The sequence below is a fragment of the Hyperolius riggenbachi genome, chromosome 4, assembly GCF_040937935.1.
Source record: "Hyperolius riggenbachi isolate aHypRig1 chromosome 4, aHypRig1.pri, whole genome shotgun sequence".
Taxonomy (NCBI): Eukaryota; Metazoa; Chordata; class Amphibia; order Anura; family Hyperoliidae; genus Hyperolius; species Hyperolius riggenbachi.
The window spans coordinates 69,665,970-69,684,866 of record NC_090649.1 but is presented as its reverse complement, the minus strand read 5'-3'; the positions used below and the strand labels follow the sequence as shown (position 1 = coordinate 69,684,866).

Sequence of the window (18,897 nt, the reverse complement as noted above, 5' to 3'; positions counted from 1 at the left end):
CCGCGGGCTGAAATGGTTAAACATGCATAACATTTTTGTAAAACTAATTTGTAGTTTCGTTAAACAGATTAAAATATCTGATGCATCAGTTTATCATAAGAAGCCCACTAATGGTACAATCCTGATTGCACTTTTTTACCAAATCCATGTAGTAGGGCAAACTGAGTGACTGTATAGTGATGAGTGCAAATTTTACAATATCGTAATTTTGCATCACAATTACGATGCAAACTCGTAATGCTAAATTTTGGGGAATTTGTAATTTTCTTTGTAACTGTAATCAGGAATTATAATTTTAAATTTTTGCATATTTTTTTTTGTTATTTCGTGACTGGTTTAGCGTTTAATAGCAAAGCATGCTATCGTCGCCAAAATTGCAACTTATTTTAAGAGGAATAGTGGGAACAAGTAAGATGAAAAAAAATCAAAAAGACCTTGTAGTTTTTGAGAAAATAAATCAATTTTAAAAATGCAAAGGAAAAATGTTTTTTAAACGGAGTTTAAAAAATCACATATCTTTTGTATTTTATAAAAATCGATTTTACTACACACTCTTTTTGAAAAATCCTTTTTTTTTTTTACCTTATTCCCACAATTCCCCCTAAGACCCTGTTCACCCTTGTGTTTCTCTGCCAAACGGACCGGATGACCTGACCGGATCCGGATTGGATCCGGATCAGAACCGTACGGTTCTGATCCGGATCCGATCCGGTCAGGTTGCATCAGGTGTACATCAGGATGCGATCCGGATCAGTTTGGCAAAAGAGAGTAGAAATAAATAAAAATTTTGGGGTCTGGGAGGTCAGCAGAAGGTGCACCTGTGGAATCAGGTCCTCCGCTGTATAGGCCTCACCTCCACCTCCGACATACTGCCAACAGCTCCAGCACGATAAGTCACTGCTGCTCCACTCCAAAATGCTTGCCCATGTGTCCCCATCCAAAATCGCTGCTCAGGGGCGGACTGACAACTCATGGGGCCCCCGGGCAATAGGAGATTATGGGGCCCCCATACCAGTGTTTCCCACCTTTCACGTTATATTTTTACAGACTAAGATATAATCATTTATTGACAACAGTAAATATGTTATATTGAGATATCGTACAGTGACAAAAATCCCTGCGCCAAAAAATGGGTGTGGTCACGCAACAGAATGTGGGCGTGGTCATGGGTGGGGCAAAATATACATGACCTTAGCAGTGGTGTAAAAGGTCTGCCGGGGAAGTCTGAACTCTGCCATAGTGTTTCCCCCCAAAATACATGTAATATGACAGCATTTCACCAAAAATCCATGCAATTTGGCAGAGGTTTCTCCAAAATACAGATAATATGGCAGTCGTTCCCCCAAAATAGACGTTATCTGGCAGCAGCGGTTCCCCCAAATACACATAATTTGGCAGCGGATCACCCAAAATACATGTAGCAGCAGTGGTTCCCCCAAAATACACAGAATCTGGAAGCAGCAGTTCCCCCATTATACACAATCTGGCAGCGGTTCCCCAAAAATACACATAATCTGGCAGCTGTTTCTCAAAATACACTTAATCTGAGAGCAGCAGTTCCCCAAAAATAGTTAATCTGGCAGCAGTTCCGCCAAAATAGGTGCCCCCAGTATAGGTAACCAGGTCAAAAGGTATCCCCAGTGGAAGTATCCAGGTCTATAGGTTTTCCCAGTGCAGGTATCCAGGTCTATAGGTGTCCCCAGTATAAGTAGCCTAATCTACAGGTGTCCCCAGAATAGATAACCAGGTCTATAGATGTCCCCATTTAAGATAGCCAGGTCTATAGATGTTCCCAGTTAAGATAGCCAGGTCTATAGGTGTCTCCTGTATAGATAGCCAGGTCTTTAGGTGTCCCCAGTATATGTAGCCAGGTGTATAGGTGTCCCCAGTATAGCCAGGTCTATAGGTGCCCCCAGTATATGCAGCCAGGTGTATAGGTGCCCCCAGTATATGCAGCCAGGTGTATAGGTGCCCCCAGTATATGCAGTCAGATGTATAGGTCTCCCCAGTATAGCCAGGTGTATAGGTCTCCCCAGTATATGCAGCCAGGTGTATAGGTGTCCCCAGTATAGCCAGGTTTATAGGTGCCCCCAGTATATGTAGCTAGGTCTATAAGTGCCCCCAGTATATGTAGTCAGGTGTATAAGTGCCCTCAGTATATGCAGCCAGGTGTATAGGTCTCCCCAGTATATGCAGCCAGGTGTATAGGTCTCCCCAGTATAGCCAGGTCTGTAAGTGCCCCCAGTATATGCAGCCAGGTGTATAGGTCTCCCCAGTATATGCAGCCAGGTGTATAGGTCTCCCCAGTATAGCCAGGTCTGTAAGTGCCCCCAGTATATGTAGCCAGGTGTATAGGTCTCCCCAGTATATGCAGCCAGGTGTATAGGTGTCCCCAGTATAGCCAGGTTTATAGGTGCCCCCAGTATATGTAGCTAGGTCTATAAGTGCCCCCAGTATATGTAGTCAGGTGTATAAGTGCCCCCAGTATATGCAGCCAGGTGTATAGGTCTCCCCAGTATATGCAGCCAGGTGTATAGGTCTCCCCAGTATAGCCAGGTCTATAGGTGCCCTCAGTATATGTAGCTAGGTCTATAAGTGCCCCCAGTATAAGCAGCCAGGCTTGTAGGTGTCTCCAGGAGGGGAGACAGCCAGTGAAGCAGGGCGATGGGCATAGCAGCGGAGAAGGGGGGAAGTCCCCCCCCCCCCTTCTCTCACCTTGGGGCCCCCCTTCCTGGCTGTCCCCTCCGTAATCTGTAATGTGTCGGACAGCTGGAAGCGGCTGACAGCAGGCGGAGACTTACCGCTGTTCAGCCTCCGGTGGCTGAACAGCGTCTCCGCCCGCTGTCAGCCGCTTCCAGCTGTCCGACACATTACAGATTACGGAGGGGACAGCCAGGAAGGGGGGCCCCAAGGTGAGAGAAGGGGGGGGAACTTCCCCCCTTCTCCGCTGCTATGCCCATTGCCCTCCTTCACTGGCTGTCTCCCCTCCTGGTCAGGCTTTTCTGGCGGGTGGCGGGCCCCCCTGACTACGGGCCCTCAGTCCGTGCCCGAGTGCCCTAATGGTCAGTCCGCCCCTGTCGCTGCTAGAATATGCATAGGAAGTGGGGTAGAACATCAGGTGTTTGTAGCCAGTGTGTTCTGTGCTTCCGTTTCCCATTGGTTTTCTGTTTCCGGATGGTGCAGTCAGGCTCCGGTCCGGGTGCGTGGGCCGGATGAGCCGGACCAAAAAATAGCGCATGTTGGAAAAGTGTCCGGAGTCCGGATCCGGTCCGGCTCCGTACTATACGGAACGGACACGTGTGAACGTCCGCATAGCCTTTGCATTGCTATGCGGAACGTACGTTCCGTTTGTACAGTATACGGTCCGCATCCGATCAGGCGGATCCGGACAGGGAACGCTAATGTGAACCGGGCCTAACATACATAGCAATTTTGGTGACGATAACATATATTGGGGCTTTGCTGTTAACCACTAAAGTTGGCGCAAAATTACAAATGGATTACACCATATAATTTGAATGTCCAAATCGCAATTTCGTACTGGAAGCCCAAATGCCTAATTTGTCCTCAGATACCAAAACATGTTGTTTTATCTTGATATTTTTTTCTTTGTCCTTTCTGCAGAACTTTCTCAGCCTTGCCAGCAATATTACAGATCCTAGCTACTTTTCACTTTGGAGTGATAAAAACAGTCCACCAGCTTCCCAAGTCCTGCAGTCTGTGGAACTCTTCTGCCAGCTCCTGCAGGCCGATAATGGGACCTTTGAGATAGACCTTCAGAACATCCAGTTAAAGGGCAGTGCTTATGACCAAGGAAGTGTGGGGGACACCTACAAAAAGACATTTTCCCTGGACCTTGGAGTTAGCATGTCAATAGATCAGCAGGTGATAACACCACTACTTCTGCAACAAGATGTCAAGATAACAAGCATTGTGTTCAGCACCATCGGAGACCTCTTACCAAATACATTCGAGAAGAAAAATGATTCACAGTTAAACAGTGTCGTGCAGTCAACCTCCATAAAGCTATCAAATTCAAGCTATGTTTCATCCAAAATCCAAATGTCATTTATGGTGAACATATCAACTCAAAGTTATACCCAGCATTGTGTTTTCTGGGACTACTCTCTAGCAGGTTCTGGTGGCTCGTGGTCAGATTCTGGATGTACATCGAAGACTGAGAGCAACACCACCTACTGTAGCTGCAATCATTTAACCTCCTTTGCCGTCCTTATGTCAATCCATGTGGAATCTTTGACGTTTATTGAGGAAATTACTTACGTGGGACTTGGGGTCTCTATATTCTCCCTTTGCCTCTGTATTTTGTTTGAAGGGCTCGCTTGGAAGTCAGTCACGAGGTCTAACATTTCCTACTTCCGCCACACCTCTTTGGTCAACATTGCCTCATGTTTGCTTTGTGCAGACATCTTTTTCTTGTCGTCTGCCTTTCCGTCAGCAACCAACAATACATTTATTTGCATGTCAATAACCTTCTTAAACCATTTTTTCTATTTGGCTCTTTTCTTCTGGACCTTTGCCCAGAGTGTGATGCTCCTTCACCAGCTCCTCTTTGTGTTCCACCATCTACGGAAGACGGTCTATGTCTCCCTTTCTTTCACTTCTGGATACTTCTTCCCCGGCATCATAGCCGCTGGCACTTTCTTGTATTACTACCCGAAAGGCAAGTACAGGCATCAAGCAGTCTGCTGGCTAAACCCAGCAAGTGGCGCTATCTACGCATTTGCTGTCCCCGCTGGATGCATAATTGTGTTTAACTTTTTGACACTACTGGTAGTGATAGCCATGTTATCCCGGCCGTCCGTTTCTGATGCCAAACACTCGGACGACAAGGAAACTGCCAAGAACATCTTAAAGGCCGTTGTGGTGCTAACTCCTGTATTTGGCTTAACTTGGTCCTTTGGGTTTGCTTTGTTAACCAATCTTGATGATCTGACCAGACAAGTTTTCACATATGGATTTGCAGCCATGAATGCTTTTCAGGTAATACAGTCAAAACAGCTAGCGTTGTTCATTGTTATTGCATGAGTAAGGCTACGTCTATGCTATGCCGGGTTGACAACATGGACGGTAACAGCAGATCTGATGTACGAATCACTGTGCTCTCCATGAAATTGTGGTGTCTACTGTCTATTGCAATGGACCTGTCAAAATTACCATGTGCGGTTTCCGTGCCATGTCCTGGAAAAGTCATGTACTAGATGGGACTTTAGGTAGCCCTTCCTCTAGCAATTATGGGCAGATTAGACCAAGAGACAAATCTCTCCTGGATCGAATCGGATTAGAGAGAGATCCGTTGGCTGCCCATAGACCGCAGGCTGATTCCTGATCGATTTCATGCTAAAATTGATCAGGTGTCAGCCTTGTGACGCTGTATCCACCACCTTGCCGGCCCGAAGCTGTTCCCCTCATATCAAATGTGTTCCCCTTTGTGCACTATACTTTACCTGTCTGTGTCTGCCGCTGGCTCCAGGCACAGTCCATACAAATGCCCCACGTGGTTGCCAGAGTAACGTGGTCGAATGTGTGACATCGCACATGCACGCCCACTTGAATGTCAGCAACCACGAGAGGTGTGTGTATGGAAGGAAGGCAGAGCCTGGAGCCAGCGATGGACACGGACCGTTAAAGTAAAGCGCACCGGGCACCCAGGGGCACATTTAACATTAGGGGGACAGCGCGGGGGGTTGTGGCACGTTCGTCATTCGTCCCGATATTGCTCGCTGTCAACACCCTGCAGCTCATCGACCATGACAACCCAACACCTTGCAGCATGTTTGATCGATATGCTTGGCCCGAAATTGTTTGCATCGTCGATCGGGTATGCACTTGTTGGCACCAATTTTCATCTGATCCTATAATAATTATCAAACTGTATTGTTGAACGGCTGCCAAGTTGCTAGTTGTATGTGTACCTTTTGCGTTTCACGATTCCAATGGAGACGACACTGTAAAATCTGTCAACCTGTCTGTTGACCAGGATGTTGTCTGTTGGGGAAAACAGTAAGATATTGGCCCTAGTGGGGACCTAGTTTTAGTGTTAAATTAACAGACCAAATATACTACATCGTTTTTGTTTGTTTGTTTTTTACTTATGTTTTATAAAGCCCATTAAAAGGCCAGGTATGTAAAGTTCCAATTCATTAACGAACTGACCTGAACTCCTCACCTAAGGATGATAAAATGAACACTAGATACTGTATATAATAAGCTGTATTAGTACCGTAACTGTCCACTTGTGTGCATGTCTGCAAGCTCAAATATAGATTTTTTTTTCCAATCAACAAATTGGTACATTTCTATGATTTTTGTAAAGAACATTTTACATTTTACGTTGTAACTCCCATATTCCTGAATGTGTAATAAGCTGTACAAAGCAGTAAGTATTACAACTATGGATGAGTCATCTGCAGTAAGCAACACAATGGGCCTGATTCACAAAGCGGTGCTAACAGTTAGCACCGTGGTGAAAAGCCCTTTATCACGCCTAAACTCTGTTTAGACATGATAAGTTTAGGTGTGATAAGTTTAGGTGTGATAAGTTTAGGCATGGTAAGTTTAGGTGTGATAAGTTTTTAGGCGTGATAAGTTTAAGCACCAACTGGGTTAGCACCGCAGTGCACAGCTGATCAAAAGTTTTGCGCTAGCGAAGTCTGGTGCACTTTGCATAGAGTTTAATGGCGCTGCTTTGCGTGCGGGACTTTGCGCGCGTAATAAACTTATCTAAACTTTGCATGCCTAAACTTATCACACCTAAACTTATTATGCGTAAACTTAGCATGCCTAAACTTATCATGCCTAAACTGAGTTTAGGCATGATAAAAATGGTTATCACGCCTAAAGTCTTTAATTGGGTTATCACCGCTTTGTGAATCGAGCCCAATGAGTACTTGCCTCTAGGCATTGTGGTGCCCGGAAGGCTGTAGGCTAGTAGTTTTTACCTCTGATCTTAAATCGAGGTGCTTAATATGAAATAGCTTTGTCAAAAGCCCTGAAATAAATAGATATGCAAGGCTTTACCCAAGTTCTTTTGGACAGAGTTCACCAACCTTCTCTTCATTCACTCACTCCGAGTATCTGCCCACATAGGCCGGTGCACAACACTGTCTATAAAACTGTGACTTATCTTCAATGTACTTACCAGCTTCTACATGTTCTATTTCACAGGGCTTCTTCATTTTACTGACATGCATCACAGAGAAAAAGGTAAGCCTGAAATATGAATAAAGAACACCATCATGTGCCTATAATGTTTGTATAATAATGCTCAATATTTGTTTTTGTTTTTTTCAAATTAGGTAATAAATGCTTTAATACAGAGATACTCTGTAGATCATACATGTCAAACTCTGGTCCATGGGCCAAATCTGGCCTGCACTAGCCATCAACTCAAGTTTTCAAATTCAGCCCACTGTGTATTTGAGTTTGACTCCCCTGCTGTAGATGGCTCTTCTGTAAAACTCTTCACAAACCTGAAATGGGAAGGGTGAAAAAGTTGGATACCTCAGTAATTGGAACCCTCTGGCTAGTCTAGAGGTGTCCGGGATCCCCATAGAGCCCACTGTTCCAGTGTAGAGTCCTTCGTTTTCTGGCCACACTCTTGGCCATGTACCAGCACATCTGGATTGGGCATGCAGGAGAAAGGTCTGAACCTGCCCGGCCGGTAGAAAGAAGCATGGCTTTTTTCCTCCATGCACAAGTGCTAGAAAGTACTTTTAGGGCTTGATTCACTAAACCGTGATAACTCAAATATCACACCTTATCAAAGATATCACACCTTATCAAAGATAGTACACCTTATTAAATATATCACACCTTATCAAAGATATTACACCTTATCGAAGATATCACACCTTATCAAAGGTATCATACCTTATCAAAGGTATCATACCTTATCAAAGCTATCACACCTTATCAAAGATATCGCACCTTATGAAAATATCACACCTTATGAAAAGATATCACACCTTATCAAAGGTATCATACCTTATCAAAGATATCACACCTTATGAAAAGATATCACACCTTATGAAAAGATATCACACCTTATCAAAGATATCACACCTTATCAACGTTAACACACCTTATCAGAGAAGCATAGCAAGCACTACGAACCCGCAGGGGCTCAGGGCAGGACAAGTGCCATTGCCAATTAGCAGGCATAAGTTTGTAGCGCTTGTTATGCTACTCTGATAAGGCGTGTTATCTTTGATAAGGTGTGATATCTTTGATAAGGTGTAATATCTTTTCATAAGGTGTGACACCTTTTCATAAGGTGTGATCTTTGATAAGGTATTTGAGTTATCACGGTTTAGTGAATCAAGCCTATATTGCGCAAAAAAAGGCAACAGGCTTTGCAAGTAGAGATGGCCCGAACCTCCGATTTTAGGTTCGTGAACTTCAGCAAAAGTTCGGTTCACTTGAACTTTCGCGAACCGCAATAGACTTCAATGGGGATGCGAACTTTGAAAACTAGAAACATTTATGCTGGCCACAAAAGTGATGGAAAAGATGTTTCAAGGGGTCTAACATCTGAGTTTTTGCATGGATGAGTGGGATAGACGCCAAAAGTCCCGGGGAAAAATCTGGATTTGACGCAAAGCAGCGTTTTAAAGTCAATGGGTACCGCTTTAAAAATGTGCTGGACCGGGCATCGGGAGAGGAGAGGGAAGGCTCATTAGGACCGATCCTTCCCTCTCCTTAGGTGAGTATCTGACTTTTTATTTTTAAAGTGGTACACATTCACTTTATGGGCAGAAATCACATTCAATGCTAAATTGCAGGCCTAAAGAGCTTTAAAACATCTTGCATGTGTATACATCAATCAGGGAGTGTAATTAGAGTACTGCTTCACACTGACACACCAAACTCACTGTGTAACGCACCGCAAACAGCTGTTTGTGTAGTGACGGCCGTGCTAATCTGGTGCGCACCGTGGCGAGAGTGCAGGCCGTGGCGGTTTTCAAGCCCATACGGTCGCCGGGCTGTGGAAGCTCAAATGCTGGAACTTGTATTTTTACCACTACCACTCCAGTGTATGATCTGGCATTGTACTACTATCTGCATTGTGTTGTGTATCTTATTGCTTATTACCTGTATTGTTGTATCTATTGTCTATTACCTGTATTGTGCTGTCACCCCTGTTATCAATGTCTGTAATCCTATTTATTGTACAGCGCTGCGTAGTATGTTGGCACTATATAAATACAATAAATAATAATAATAACAGTGACTGTCCAGCTGATCAAATTTGGTGTTTCCACAATGAAGTAACGACCTTATTATCTTGGGTGTGCCCCCTCCTCCCCCCGCGACACTCATATAGCCGGCGTTCATTGCTTCATTGTGATACGCAAGCCCCTTCACCGCTGCAAGGTAATGATCACAAAGGGGAATTGGCACATGTACATGCCTTTTGTTTTGTTGTTGCAGCTGCAGTGCAGCCAGAAAAATTAGGCAGGCATGTACACGCACCAGAAAAATTAGTATAGCGGCCGCTGCTAGCAGTGACCTTAAAAATTCAGAAATCCACCTGGAGTCCTGGACCCTGTTGGTGGTGGCGGAGAAGGCAGTCAAGCGGCCTGCAGGCAGAGATGCTGTGTGGGGAGCGACTTAGTCTTGGGGCAGGCAGCCTGCCACATGGCGTGCAGGCAGAGATGCTGTGTGTGGGGACTGACTTAGTCTTCGGGCGGGCAGTAGCCCTCCGGGATCCATGCCTCATTCATTTTGATAAAGGTGAGGTACTGAACACTTTTGTGACTTAGGCGACTTCTCTTGTCAGTGACAATGCCTCCAGCTGAGCTGAAGGTCCTTTCTGACAGGACGCTTGAGGCAGGGCAAGACAGAAGTTGGATGTCAAATTGGGACAGCTCTGGCCACAGGTCAAGCCTGCGCTCCCAGTAGTCCAAGGGTTCATTGCTGCTCACAGTGTCTACATCCACACTTAAGGCCAGGTAGTCGGCTACCTGCCGGTCCAGGCATTGTTGGTGGGTGGATCCGGAAGGGCTAAGGCAAGGCATTGGACTAAAGAATGTCCGCATGTCCAACATCACCATGAGATCGCTGGAGCGTCCTGTCCTTGCCTGCGTGGACATGGAAGAAGGATTACTGGCAGTGGTACCTTTATTGCGTTGTGCTGTGACATCACCCTTAAACGCATTGTAAAGCATAGTTGCCAGCTTGTTCTGCAAGTGCTGCATCTTTTCTGACTTCAGGTGATTTGGAAACATCTCCGCCACTTTGTGCCGATACCGAGGGTCTAGTAGCGTGGCCACCCAGTACAGCTCATTGTCCTTGAGTTTTTTTATATGGGGGACCCTCAACAGGCTGGACAGCATGAAAGACGCCATCTGCACAAAGTTGGATCCAGACGTACTATCCATCTCCTCTTGCTCTTCCTCAGTGACGTCAGGTAAGTCCTTCTCCTCCCCCCAGTCACGAACAATACCACGGGAATGTTGAGCAGCTCAAGCCCCCTGTGACGCCTGCTGCGGTTGTTCTTCTGCCACCGCCTCCTCCTCCAAAGAAACACCTTCCTCATCATCCGAGTCTGACCCCTCTTCCCCACACGACTCTTCCTCCTCCTCCCCCCTCTGTGCTGCCGCAGGTGTTGAGGAAACATCTGGTTCTGATGAGAATTGATCCCACAATTCTTCCTCCTGTAACTGTTCCTGTTCACGCTCCTCCACAGCCTGATCCACCACTCTATGCACGGCACGCTCCAGGAAGTAAGCGTACGGGATCAATTCGCTGATGGTGCCTTCACTGCGACTCACCAGGTTGGTCACCTCCGCAAACGGCTGCATGAGCCTGCATGCATTTCGCCTGAGTGTCCAGTTGATGGGCCAGAACATCCCCATCTCCCCAGAGTGTGTCCTTATACTGTAATTGTAGAGGTACTGGGTGATGGCTTTCTCCTGTTCTAGCAGGCGAGAGTACATAAGTAGGGTCGAATTCCAGCGAGTCGGGCATCTCACCGGCAACTTGTTTCTCCGCTGAATCTCGGCATAGTGTGCCATGGCCATGTAAAACCACCTGAAAAGCCCACACAACTTCCTGGACTGCTTCAGGACGTCCTCTAAGCCTGGGTACTTTGACACAAATCTTTGAATGACTAGATTCAGCACATGTGCTATGCAGGGTACATGTGTCAGCTTTCCTAAATTCAAAGCGGAAATGAGATTGCTGCCGTTGTCACACACCACATTGCCGATCTCCAGCTGGTGCGGGGTCAACCATTGATCCACCTGTTTAAGAGCAGCCAGGAGAGCTGCTCCAATGTGACTCTCCGCTTTGAGGCAAGACATGTCTAAGATGGCGTAACCCGTCGTACCTGGCATGCAGCATAGGCCCTGGGGAGCTGGGGCTGTGTAGCTGGAGAGGAGATCGCAGCACCAGTAGAGTTGAACTGCCACTCAGCCAAGGAGGAGGAGGACGACGACAGCGAAGAGGATGTAGCAGGAGGAGAGGAGGTGGCAGTAGGCCTGCCTGCAAGCCGTGGGGGTGTCACTAGGTCCGCTGCACAACCGCTCAAGGTGAGAGGCGGAGTAGAGAGGGGGGCTGTGATTTTGAAGGTGCAAGGGAGAAAGCAGCTGAAGACGATGCACCTGAAGGAGGAAGAGGAGAAGGAGGGTGGCTTTGCTTTTGTGTGCTGCTTTTCCTCAGGTGCTCTTCCTATTGCAGTTTGTGCTTTTTCTGCAGGTGCCTTCGTAAGGCAGTTGTCCCTATGTGGGTGTTGGCCTTTCCACGGCTCAATTTTTGGTGGCAGAGAGTACAGATGGCAGTGCTCTGATCTTTGGCATACGCACTAATAAATTTCCACACTGCTGAGCCACCCTGGGGTGTGGGCACTATGGTGACGTCAGCAGCTGATGTTGAAGGGCATGTTGGCTGGCTGTCCATAGGTGGTGATACATGACGCCGGACACTGCCACTAGCTGTTTCTGACGATACACTCCCTCTGCTTCTTTCAGGAACTCGTCTCCTCCTACACCTCTCTGACTCCCCCTCTGAACTGTTCCCTGGTCATCATGTCTCTTAGGATCCCACGTGGCATCCGTATCATCATAATCATCCTCCCCAGCTTCGCTTGACTCAGACACCTCATAAACTGCACCAACAGCAGGTACTTCATCATCCTCCATTTTTCCATGAAAAGAGAAAGAAGGATCAACTCCGGGCACCTTCCGTCCAGTGCTTTTATTGCAGGTGATGACAGACATAAAACTGGGTACCACATCCGACATATACCTCCATATGGTGGTCCTCAAAGGTGATGGCGCGGTGTAGGTGAGGGAGCCAGGGCACTAGTAACAAGAATGGCTGTGCATCAGTGATTTCCCCACCAAATAACTCCTGCGAAGTTGCGAAGTGTCAAATGCAGCGGAAGTGGTGCTAGTAGTAGCGCTGGTGGCTGCGGAAGATGAGGTGTTCTGTGTTAAATAGTCCTGACAAACTTGCCAGTTGATGGGACTTGCCTTCGTCCGAGCACTGTATTTTGGGCCAGGGTAGCATGAAATCACGTCAGCACGACCTCGAACAGAACTGCCGGGTGGCCTTCCTCTGGGTCTGCCCCTGTCTCTGCCTCTACCTGTTTTGCCCATATCGGGGGGAAGAAGTGAAAGGTATGCACTGACTTGACTAATACAATGTGCAGTCACACAGGTGCAGTGAAAGGTATGCAGTGACTGGTATTACAATACAATGTGCAGCTGTCACACAGGTGCAGTTAACAGGTATGCTCGGAGTGGTATATTACGCAGCGTGCGGTCACACAGATAGTGTGAACAATTATGCAATGACTGGTATTACAGATGTGCACCTGTCACACACAGACATGTACCGGACAGGCACAGTGACACTGCGTGCGCTCACATAGGTAAGTGGGTGCACTAACTGAAGTGAACAACAGGAAGGTATATGCAGTGATGGGTATTACAATGTGTACCTGTCACACACAGACAGGTACCGGACAGGCACAGTGACACTGCGTGAGCTCACATAGGTAGATGGGTGCACTGACTGAAGTGAACAACAGGTAGGTACAGTGGCTTGCAAAAGTATTCTGCCCCCTTGAAGTTTTCCACATTTTGTCACATTATTGCCACAAACGTGAAACAATTTTATTGGAATTCCACGTGAAAGACCAATACAAAGTGGTGTACACGTGAGAAGTGGAACAAAAATCATACATGATTCCAAACATTTTTTACAAATCAATAACTGCAAAGTGGAGTGTGCATAATTATTCAGCCACCTTTGGTCTGAGTGCAGTCAGTTGCCCATAGACATTGCCTGATGAGTGTTAATGACTAAATAGAGTGCACCTGTGTGTAATCTAATGTCAGTACAAATACAGCTGCTCTGTGACGGCCTCACAGGTTGTCTAAGAGAATATTGGGAGCAACAACAGCATGAAGTCCAAAGAACACACCAGACAGGTCAGGGATAAAGATATTGAGAAATGTAAAGCAGGCTTAGGCTGCAAAAAGATTTCCAAAGCCTTGAACATCCCACGGAGCACTGTTCAAGTGATCATTCAGAAATGGAAGGAGAATGGCACAACTGTAAACCTACCAAGACAAGGCTGTCCACCTAAACTCACAGGCCGAACAAGGAGAGCGCTGATCAGAAATGCAGTCAAGAGGCCCATGGTGACTCTGGACGAGCTGCAGGGATCTACAGCTCAGGTGGGGGAATCTGTCGATAGGACAACTATTAGTCGTGCACTGCACAAAGTTGGCCTTTATGGAAGAGTGGCAAGAAGAAAGCCATTGTAAACAAAAGCATAAGAAGTCCTGTTTGCAGTTTGCCACAAGACATGTGAGGGACACAGCAACCATGTGGAAGAAGGTGCTCTGCTCAGATGAGACCAAAATGGAACTTTTTGGCCAAAATGCAAAGCGCTATGTGTGGCGGAAAACTAGCACTCCACATCACTCTGGACACACCATCCCCACTGTCAAATATGATGGTGGCAGCATCATGCTTTGGGGGTGCTACTCTTCAGCAGGGGCAGGGAAGCTGGTCAGAGTTGATGGGAAGATGGATGGCGCCAAATACAGGGCAAACTTGGAAGAAAACTTTTTGGAGTCTGCAAAAGACTTGAGACTGGGGCGGAGGTTCACCTTCCAGCAGGACAATGACCCTAAACATAAAGCCAGGGCAACAATGGAATGGTTTAAAACAAAACATATCCATGTGTTAGACTGGCCCAGTCAAAGTCCACATCTAAATCCAATCGAGAATCTGTGGCAAGATCTGAAAACTGCTGTTCACAAATGCTGTCCATCTAATCTGACTGAGCTGGAGCTGTTTTGCAAAGAAGAATGGGCAAGGATTTCAGTCTCTAGATGTACAAAGCTGGTAGAGACATACCCTAAAAGACTGGCAGCTGTAATTGTAGCAAAAGGTGGTTCTACAAAGTACTGACTCAGGGAGCTGAATAATTACGCACAACCCACTTTGCAGTTATTTATTTGTAAAAAATGTTTGGAATCATGTATGATTTTCGTTCCACTTCTCACATGTACACCACTTTGTGTTGGTCTTTCACTGGGAATTCCAATAAAACTGATTCATGTTTGTGGCAGTAATGTAACAATATGTGGAAAACTTCAAGGAGGTCGAATGCTTTTGCAAGCCACTGTATATGCAGTGATGGGTATTACAATGTGCACCTGTCACACAGACAGGTAGTCTACTGAATGTGCTGGGCCTGGCAGTGGCACAGCACGAATTACCAAGGCTGTCTATGCAACACAAGTGTCTGTGACACACACACACACCACACACACCACACACACCACACACACCACACACACCACACACACACACACCACACACACCACACACACACCACACACACACACACACACACACACACACACCACACACACCACACACACACACACACTACACACACTACACACACACACACACCACACACACCACACACACACACACACACACACACACCACACACACACACACCACACACACACACAACACACCACACACACACCACACACCACACACCACACACCACACACACCACACACACCACACACACCACACACACACACACACCACACACACACACACCACACACACACACCACACACACACACACACACACTACACACACACACACTACACACACTACACACACTACACACACTACACACACACACACACACACACACACACACACTACACACACACACACACACACACACACACACCTCTCAAAAGAGCTGTTGAGGGGTGCTTTCTTAGCAGTGAGAACCAGCAAGGAGCAGGCTAACAAGCCTACAAGAGCCTAACTAAGCTTTCCCTAATGCCTCTGCACAGCATCTCTCCCTGCTTTAATTACTACAGGCACACGAGTGAGTGAAATGGGTGACGCTGCCTGCATTTTATAAGGGGGGAGGGGGCGGCTCCAGGAGGGAGTGTAGCCTGATTGGCTACAATGTGCCTGCTGACTGATGTAGAGGTTGACCCTAATGATGCACTATGGGGGCGAATCGAACTTTCGGAAAAGTTTGCGGTTCTTGGCGTTCGCTGGTTCCCGTTCGCCGGCAAACCATTCGGGCCATCTCTATTTGCAGGTTTTTCCACTGACAAATGTTGCCTGACAATATAATAATATAATATTAGACGCTCATATAGATAATCCTATATCACCACAATTACAACTAAAAATAATAATAAACAGTACTTCTGGATATGTTCATATTTACATAATTACAGATAAATAGAAAATCACTAACTCATCTATAATGAATCAATATCATGAAACTTTGCTACTCTTTAACTGCAATCATAATTATAGAAGCAAAGGTCAGGAGCAGTGATTAAAAAAAAAAAAAGGCCAAAATTCTTTTGTGTTAATTTTCTCGAAAATGTTTAATCCAATATTCAAGTTGTAGCGTTTTTTTGTTTGTTGGTTTTTGTTTTTTTTGCGGTAAAGATTTTCGCTAAAAAAATATCATTTTCCATGTTTTCGTAGTAAAATGTTTTGTTTTTTATTTTTCAAACTATTTTCATGAAAATTTTCTCATGCAAAATTTCATTTTTGATGCAAAAATGACTTTGGTGAAAATTTGCGACACTGGTCAGGAGGATAGAGTATAGCTGGATTAGGGTTAGGGCTAAGGTTAGTGTCCAGATCCATTCCCATTAAAGTGAACCTAAAGTCTGCCCAAAAAAATGAGATGAACTCACCTGGGGCTTCCCTCAGCCGATTGGTGCCCTCGCAGCTCCGCTCCGATGGTCCACGACTTGCCGCCGAACACTTCCGGTTTGGCCGTCACCAGCCGACAGGCATGGGAGTGATTCTTTGCGTTCCCAGCCTGTATATCGCCCCCTATGCTGCTATTGCGGCCTCCTGGACCATCAGAGCGGAGCTGCGAGGGCACCGATCGGCTGCAGGGGGCTGAGGGAAGCCCCAGGTGAGTTCATCTCATTTTTTTGGGCAGACTTTAAGTTCACTTTAAGGATAGGAATGGGTTTAGGGTAGTGATAGGAATAGGGTAGGGCACGGTTATGGTGAGACTGGTATTAGGTTGGAGCTAGGGTTGGGATTAGTGAGTCTGATGATAGAAACAAGGATTGCGTTGTGGTTAGGAATAGGAATATGTTAGGAGGTTTTACATTGTCCCATGATTGCAACAGGATGACTTTTTTCATTAAAGGGATACTGTAGGGGGGTCGGGGGAAAATGAGTTGAACTTACCCGGGGCTTCTAATGGTCCCCCACAGACATCCTGTGCCTGCGCAGCCACTCCCCAATGCTCCGGCTCCGCCTCCGGTTCACTTCTGGAATTTTAGACTCTAAAGTCTGAAAACCACTTTGCCTGCGTTGCCGTGTCCTCTCTTCCCCTGATGTCACCAGGAGCGCACGGCGGAGGCATAGACCATACTAGGCCTGCGCAGTACGCTCCTGGTGACATCAGCAGGATCGAGGACACGGCAATGCAGGCGCAGTGGTTTTCAGACTTTAAAGTCTGAAATTCCAGAAGTGAACCGGAGGCGGAGCCGGAGCATAGGTGAGTAGCTGCGCAGGCACAGGATGTCTGCAGGGGACTATTAGAAGCCCCGGGTAACTTCAACTCATTTTCCCCCGACCCCCCTACAGTATCCCTTTAAATAAAGATCGTGTTTCACTTTAAATCTCCAAACTTATAAAAATCATCTAAAAGTGACCATGTATCAAGCGACTTGACAGGCAGTCGACCAGGGGACAAATTTCTCTCATATCTGATCAGAGAGAGATCTTTGGCAGCCCATACAATGCGGGCCGATTCCCAATCCTATTTCAGCATTACATCTTTTTGGAATTTGCCTCATGAGGCCACCTAATCACCCCTGGCCTCATCCCCCCAAATGTTTTATGCGTCTCCAGTGCTGTGCATAAAAATACTTTACCTGTCCAGTATACTTCCCCATCAGTGCCACGGCGGAAGATCCTGGCGCTATATAAATCAATAATGGGTGCTGTACCTGGCAGGGGCGTAACTAGAAATCACTGCCCCCCCGCAAAACGTTGGATGGAGCCCCCTCCCCCTTTCTACACAGGTAAACTGAGAACCAATGTTATTTAATTGGCTGGTGAACACTTGAATGTGTTTTCCTCATGCAGATAAAAGCAGACAGCAGTGAGGCACTGCACACATTTTCTCTATAAATTACATTAGCTTCTGTGATAAAACGTGCACGTTTTCGCACATACAGACACACATGGTGTGCAGAAAACGCATACAGAAAACCGACAGACGAGTGTGCTCCCAGCCTCAGCTTATTACACTCACTCTGTCCATCTCTGATGGAGCAGAACTGGCTCTGCAGACTTCTCCAGCATCACTACAGTACAGAGCACTTTGGAAGGGGTTGAGAGGTTGGGGCAGGGCACTGTACACAAGACCCTGCTGCACACTGAATAGGGACTGTCTACAAATCTTTGTCTGCAAAACTTTGGATGATTAGTTATCAGTGGCTGAGCAGATGTAGTCATTACAACAATTGTGCAAAAAGTTTTTTCTCTCCTATACCCTTAGTTGTCAGTCTCTCAGGACTGGGGTCCCCTGTGGCTTCTGGGCCCTCTGCCGATGCATGCCTTGCAGGGTCTATTGTTACGACCCTGCTACCTGGTGCTAGTGTTGGGCGAACAGTGTTCGCCACTGTTCGGGTTCTGCAGAACATCACCCTGTTCGGGTGATGTTCGAGTTCGGCCGAACATCTGATGGTGTTCGGCCAAACTGTTCGGCCATATGGCCGAACTAAGAGCGCATGGCCGAACGTTCCCCGAACGTTCGGCTAGCGCTTTGATTGGCCGAACGGGTAACGTGTAGTGTTGGGCGAACATCTAGATGTTCGGGTTCGGGCCGAACATTGCCGCGATGTTCGGGTGTTCGAGCCGAACTCCGAACATAATGGAAGTCAATGGGGACCCGAACTTTCGTGCTTTGTAAAGCCTCCTTACATGCTACATACCCCAAATTTACAGGGTATGTGCACCTTGGGATTGGGTACAAGAGGAAAAAATTTTTTAGCAAAAAGAGCTTATAGTTTTTGAGAAAATCGATTTTAAAGTTTCAAAGGGAAAATTGTCTTTTAAATGCGGGAAATGTCTGTTTTCTTTGCACAGGTAACATGCTTTTTGTCGGCATGCAGTCATAAATGTAATACATATAAGAGGTTCCAGGAAAAGGGACCGGTAACACTAACACAGCAGCAGCACACGTGATGGAACAGGAGGAGGGCGGCGCAGGAGGAGAAGGCCACGCTTTGAGACACAACAACCCAGGCCTTGCATGAGGACAAGAAGCGTGCGGATAGCAATTTGCATTTTGTCGCCATGCAGTCATAAATGTAATACAG

The 18,897-nt window shown here is 46.5% G+C and overlaps 1 protein-coding gene across 1 annotated transcript in view; it reads left to right on the top strand.

Moving 5' to 3' along the window:
- The window catches only part of LOC137504662 (adhesion G-protein coupled receptor F3-like), a 130,332-nt gene that overhangs the window by 103,299 nt on the left and 8,136 nt on the right, over positions 1–18,897 (top strand). The window contains exons 14-15 of the mRNA XM_068233247.1: positions 3,625–5,001; positions 7,186–7,224. Coding sequence (XP_068089348.1) covers positions 3,625–5,001; positions 7,186–7,224 — 1,416 coding nt within the window. The remainder of the gene's footprint in view (positions 1–3,624; positions 5,002–7,185; positions 7,225–18,897) is intronic.